Source organism: Cryptotermes secundus, unplaced genomic scaffold, assembly GCF_002891405.2.
Source record: "Cryptotermes secundus unplaced genomic scaffold, Csec_1.0 scaffold631, whole genome shotgun sequence".
In the NCBI taxonomy this organism is placed as follows: Eukaryota; Metazoa; Arthropoda; class Insecta; order Blattodea; family Kalotermitidae; genus Cryptotermes; species Cryptotermes secundus.
The window spans coordinates 430,338-436,772 of NW_019742970.1; the positions used below are offsets into that span (position 1 = coordinate 430,338).

At 38.3% G+C, this 6,435-nt stretch overlaps 2 protein-coding genes across 2 annotated transcripts in view; both read left to right on the top strand.

Annotated features, from left to right (window-relative positions):
- The window catches only part of LOC117282026 (putative zinc finger protein 286B), a 57,762-nt gene extending 56,576 nt beyond the window's left edge, over positions 1 to 1,186 (top strand). Inside the window, exon 9 of the mRNA XM_023868375.1 lies at positions 1,064 to 1,186. Within this exon, the coding sequence (XP_023724143.1) occupies positions 1,064 to 1,089 (26 nt within the window). The 3' untranslated portion in view covers positions 1,090 to 1,186. The remainder of the gene's footprint in view (positions 1 to 1,063) is intronic.
- A 21-nt stretch (positions 1,187 to 1,207) lies between these two features.
- On the top strand, positions 1,208 to 1,813 carry LOC111873564 (probable phosphatase phospho1). Its single transcript, XM_023868400.1, has one exon. The coding sequence runs from the start codon at positions 1,208 to 1,210 to the stop codon at positions 1,811 to 1,813; it is 606 nt and encodes a 201-aa protein (XP_023724168.1).
- The last annotated feature ends 4,622 nt before the right edge of the window (positions 1,814 to 6,435 follow it).

Sequence of the window (6,435 nt, forward strand, 5' to 3'; positions counted from 1 at the left end):
GCACAGTGGCAAGAGGAAGATGTAGGGAATTTAGGGAATGTATCTCGGTTACTCAGTTATGGAACTTGTAGTGTAGGAATTGTGCAGAGTGAGCTACTGCATTAAATTAATCTGATTGTAATAAGTTTGCTGGTGCAGAATGCGGTTTTGGCCTGCTGTCATATTTTGACCCAGGGGATTTTTTAATTTCATTGAATTCCATTGTGAGTGTAGTAGGTTACAGATTATTATATTTTGTCAGGTCAGATGGCATAGTTGAGGGAATACAAACACTTTCTGGGTTTTGTAGCATTACAGCCTTGTGTAATCAGCAGTATTACATTATTCATAGTAAGACCATATTTAGGCGGGTTGGAAATGACGCCATTTTTGGTGAGGTTGACCATATTTATCTAGGCTGTGAGGAAGCATGTTTTCTATGTGCTTCATTCCCCTGGTGTCTGCCCTCATTCATGCAGAGGAAGTTGAGTCAGTGAGAAACATGCTGCTTTTTTTCTTTAAAGTTTACGAATCAAATTCCAAGACTGAAAATCCAAGGTTTTATTCAGTTGCTCTGGGGGTTTGCTTGGATTAAGGAAGATGGAAGTGGGATGCAGTTTACATTTGACAGCCAGGAAAATATTGTGATGTTGCATGCCTGCTGTTCACCTGTAAAAGAATTCCATTTTTTCAATAGTAACAGAATTAGCCGGAAGTTCGTCTCGGGGTTTCTAGTCTTGTAGGATAATGAGATCAGATAAAGGCAATATGATGTGGCTTAAGTTGTCGTAAGTGATGGTTTTGCTTGGCTGTGTGGAACTAGTGTAGGCAGTAATGTTATTTACTAAAATTTAACAGTGTGTGTGATGCATTATTCTTGTAAAGTGTGATAGTACATTGTGTGATATAAGCTTGAAAACTTACTGATGGCTAACATTGGTCTGAAGAATATTCATGATAAATTTTAAGCACACAGAATTTGTAAATGTTTGAAGGCTGATTTACTGCATGAAAACAGACTTTGGAATATAAGTAATTGTATGAACATAACATTGTTCTAGGATCTGTACATTTTCTTTTACAGATGAAGTCTTTATTGGTGGTGTTTGATTTTGACCACACAATAGTTGATGATAATACGGATTTAATTGTGCAGAAACTTTTATCGAGTGATAAAATCACTGATGACGTGAAGAAATTACATCGTACAGATGGATGGACTGCGTACATGCAAGAAATATTTCGCCTTCTGCATAAGAGTGGTGTCACTCACAGTGAGATTCATGATGCTGTCATTCACACACCTGCCACCCCAGGAATGGCTGAACTGATCCAGTTTCTGTACAGTCAGAATATGGAGGTTATAATTGTGTCAGATGCCAACTCTGTGTTCATTAAGGACTGGTTATGTTCCTCTTCACTTGCACATGCTGTTGAGAGGGTTTTCACAAACCCTGCCTCCTATGACAAAGATGGGTGTCTGAATATAGAAATGTATCACTTTCAAGACTTTTGTGAGCTAAGTACAAAGAACCTATGTAAGGGTCACATTTTGGACCTGTACATTGAGGAGCGGGCATCTATAGGGGTGACATTTTCACAAATTGCTTATGTTGGTGATGGTAGAAATGATCTGTGCCCATGTTTGCGTCTCTCAGAGAAGGATCTAGTATTCCCACGTGAAGGCTTTCAGTTGGATAAGTTGATCAGAGACATGCAGGACCAGAAAGACATGCGCATGAAAGCTAAGGTTCATGTATGGAAGACAGGAAGTGATATCATCAGAACTCTCTCAGACTACTGGCATCAGAATAAAATTGATTCAGAGCATTAATTATTTTCAGGGAGTCAGTCTCAAAATTTGCTCTGCCACCTTGTTCAGTGGTTCTGTCACTAATGCTTACAGAACACACAAACAGTATTCTTATTGCAAAGGTCTTTCGCCATCATCCTCAGGATGAAGGCGGTATGTTGCATGAACAAACCGTAATACTGTCATAAAATGTAGAGCAAACAAAGCGATAAATAAATCGAAACTTTGGTACTTGTCTGCCAAACAACACAGCATCACAACCCAGAAGTCTGATCTTAATAATCACTACTGTGATTGCCTCAAATCTCATTTTGCAGTTACCAGTTTTAGTAATGATTTTGACTTGGGCTTTTTATTCAATTTTCTGTGGGCATCATAGTATCTCAGGATTAAGTCTCAAATGATTCTTCTAACAACAGTAGTTGACACAGTTTTATTTCCATGTGTTTGAACTGTTCACAAAAATAAATGTATTCGACAGAAGTGTAGATTGATACCCGCACTTTGAAGTGTGGAAAGCAATTTGTACACGGGTCTGCACCATTACAGATTTAACAAGGTTAGAGTCATATAGTGACTTACTTCCATATTGAGGGGGTGGGTTTCCCCATGCACTTAGACCGGTAGTGACTTACTTACTTACTTATGTAGATGAGCCCTTCTGAAGGAGCTGCCAATTCAGCAGCTACTGAAGAATTTCCCAGCATTTTTTATGGGACCTGAAGGTCTATTACCGTGTTCCCAAGAGCCCTCCACCGGTCCCTATCCTGAACCAGATCTATCCAATCCATACCACCCCATCCTATCTCTCTAATATCCATTCTAATATTGTCCATCCACTGACGCCTTGGTCTTCCCTGTAGTCTCTTTCCTTTTGGCTTTCACACTAATATCCTACATGCATTCCTTGTCTCCCTCATTCGTGCTACATGACCTGCCCACCTCATCCTCCTTGACTTGATCATTCTAATTGTATTTGGAGAAGAGTACAAGTTGTGAAGCTCCTCAGACATGGAATATAAATAGTGTGTGTGAATTTTTATCTGTAGATGCACAGTGGGTATGGTCCATTTGACTAACAGACTAGGATTGTATAATGTGAATGGGCTATATTGCGGCGTTAGTTACAGTGCATCACTCTTCCTCTCTGTTCCACCCAAGTTCCATCCACTGTACTGTTGCAACCACTGTCCAGCTACTTCTTGCCACACTTCTCATGCTCAAGTCCGTGGCCAGGGCTAGGAACACAGCCAGTATGCAAATGCAAGAAAGAATGTCTTCTTTTGCATCATATATCAAAATATATGGCGAGAGAGACCATTTAGTTCAAAATCATGAAAATTGGAAAGTATTTTTGTACGCTAATATTATGCTCAGTATAATAAATAAATTGACTTGCCCTCAGTTGCATGCCTGTATTCATCATGTGTCTGTAATTGTTTAGAACTTGACAGTCGGTGTTACGAGTATGCTGAAACAGACAAGGCTTATTACAAGATCTGCACTTTATGGAATCAGAAATAGTTCTCACTAGCCTGGATTTGCATGCTGTAGGATTGTTGTAGGTGAGAGTGAAAGCAGAAGTACAGTTCTGTTTTACTATTCATTCCTTTCTCATCCATATGTGTTGAAGTTTATGTTATTACTGGTACTTCTGAAGGTGTTTCTTGTCATTTGAAGTGGTTGTAAAATGTACAGTACTGATGGATATTTTTACTTATTATCATGAATAGGAAGTTCACATATTTTTTGAAGAGTAACAGCAACTAGATCTACTGAAAATACTTGTGTGTTAACAGGAATAAAGTAAATGTTATCCATAGTAAGATAAAAGGCCCATACAAACAATGCAACATAGGATGTAATATTTTTTAACCATTTATCATTCTTCGTAGCTGACATTCAGCCTTTCATCTGGGAATCCAGTGTCCTGTATAGACATCAAATCACATTTTGTACTCCAGGATGTATTGATCTTAATATATTGTTAATTTAATTTATGTAAATGTGCATGAGTATAATGCATTTGACAGCAATGATTAATTTTTACATGTATAACAGATCAAGTTTATTAATATGTATTGTAATAATTTGAGGTATTTCACGTTTTAAATGTTGAATGTGGCCACAGTGTGGCCTGCTGCATCTTTATATCCTGAAATTTGTATGCAGATTCTAATTAAACATCGTTATGAAATCCATGGGCGATGCGTCATTGGGGGCTAAACGGGCCAAGCTCCACCCGATTTTGTTGTTGTATTGATTTTTCATATTCATTCATATTTTATTCTGTTTATTGAGATCAAATTTGTATCAAAATATTAATATTTCTCGTTATCATGATGTAATTAAGGAGACACGAAAATGCAATAGTGATGTCTTGGCCATATCACAGCTTATTTGTACGGTTACAATAACGCAGGGGCTAGCTCGTCTCTAGCCCTTACTGTGTGTAAAAAAAAAAGTAAAGTAAAGCTATCACTGTAACAGGCTGTGAAGGCCCATAGGGTTGTGAGACGTTGAGGGTCCCACACTATCTAGACCATCTAGACAATCGGCTCAAAGATGGCGGTAAGGTTGTCAGCCTTATGCGCCGGCCGCGCTTTACTCCCCAGGAAAATTATTTAATTAATTCCTGGTACTCATTTCTGTTAGAGGCTGAGTCTACCCCAGGGCCATAGTGCGGCTGGAAGGATTAGGTCAAATGAAAAAATCCAATGACCTCATTGGGACTTGAACCCGCGACTCTCCGGCTTGTGGCATAGCCCCTCAACCACTATCCTACTGCGTGCCCCCAGCCCTTACTGTGTGTATCATTAGCAACCTTAAGTTCAGTGAACCTTTCAGGGATTCTAAGTATCGCATGCAACTTGAAATGTCATGCTTGGGGCTAGTTTTGACAAGCCCGCAATAAAAAAGAACACTATACACAAGGCTGAAAGGGCCCGGTGGAGTGTAGATGTCATTGTGAACTTACCTCTATTCTTCCAGCCTTAAGTAACACGTTTTTTGTAAGAATAGACACAGGGTAGGTTTTCAGACACCATTCAGATTCTGTCTTTCAGTTGTGTTTTGAGCAGTGGAGAAGATACAAGTTCGGGAATAAATTAATTTTAGCGCATGCCTAAATTAAAGTTGTTTTTCAAGTGTAATTTCCAAATTAGGTTTTAGTTAATATTGTATTCGTATTAGAATTAGTGATTAATATGAATAGGGTGGACGCCCTTCTGAAATCACCGTCCTCAACTTTGAGTTTAGAAGATAAATTACAAGTAAATCTCTTGGCGCGCATCAACCAACAGATTTCAAACTTGATCAGAACTGCAGGACTCAGAAATGAACGTTTCCATTATCTTGGTTTCACAAGAAGAAATGGCTGACTGTAAGTGAAGAAAAGAAATCAATTTTTTGTTTTGTGTGTTTATTGTTTGGTGGGGAAACGAGTTGGACTGTGACAGGTATAACTGACCTTAAACATTTGTTAGAAAGAGTTAGAAAATGCAAAGCGTTGCAAAGGCATATTGAAAATGATGTAAAAGTTAATCTTTTTGGTTCTGTCAATATTTTCACATAATTAAATGATAACTATAGGGTTTCTGTTCAGCGTCACAATGAACTTGTATATAAAAATAGACACACATTAAATATGGTAATTAATTGTATAAAGTTTTGTGGAACGCATGAACCTCCTCTTCGGGGACATGAAAAGCACGAGAGTTCTTACAATCGCTGGATACTTTTGGATCTCATGTCGGAACTAGCGGCTTTAGATAGTATTCTAAGTGAACATTTAAATAGTGCAACTGTGTCAAAAACACGTCGAAAACAATTCAGGACGAATTACTGGACTATATATATGCGGTATACAAGGAAACGGTCAAATAAGAAATTCAAAATGCAAAATATGTAGCTGTCCAGGCAGATGAAACCTCAGGTGTGTCATGCATGTCCCAATTAGTTATTCTGCTATGGTATGTCAATAGCAGTGGTTCTGTTGAGAGATTCATTTCCTTTGTTCACATTCAGGATAGAACTTTAGAAGGTTTAGCATCAGTACTTAAACAAGAATTAGAACCATACAACCTTGAACAAAAACTAATTGCTCAATTCTATGATGGCGCTCCCGCGTTTTGTGGCGGGAACAGCGGGGTCCAGGTAAAGATAAGAGATACATTTCCTCATGCACATTTCATCCACTTTGGACCTTAATAAGAGAGAACAATCTGGAAGCCGCTCTGTCGGAGATACACAAACTGACAGATATTGTACTTACAACTTCAATATCAACCGCCGAATCCGAGCGTTGTTTCAGCGCTCTAAAGAGAGTTAAGACATATCTAAGGAACACAATGGGTCAAAAACGTCTGAAGGCGCTGGCTGTACTTAGCATTCATAAGGACATGATTGCAGAGATTCGGCATTCAACCAAAAAGTGATTCATTTGTTTGCTTCCTAGAAGAATAGGCGAGTGCAGTTCCTGTATAAATGAGGTGACTTTTAAAGCATTATTTTAATTAATGGCATGAATTGCAATGGAGCATGCTTAAATTTTCTAATACTGTTAAGTGCAAAATGTTTTCACATGTTTTAAAAGGGGAGTTTGTACTACAATTCGCATCACTATACCTATTATTATTATTATT

Bases quoted from the DNA above. Each gene is read 5' to 3' on its own strand.
- LOC111873564 (XM_023868400.1), top strand. From the start codon at position 1,208: ATGCAAGAAATATTTCGCCTTCTGCATAAGAGTGGTGTCACTCACAGT.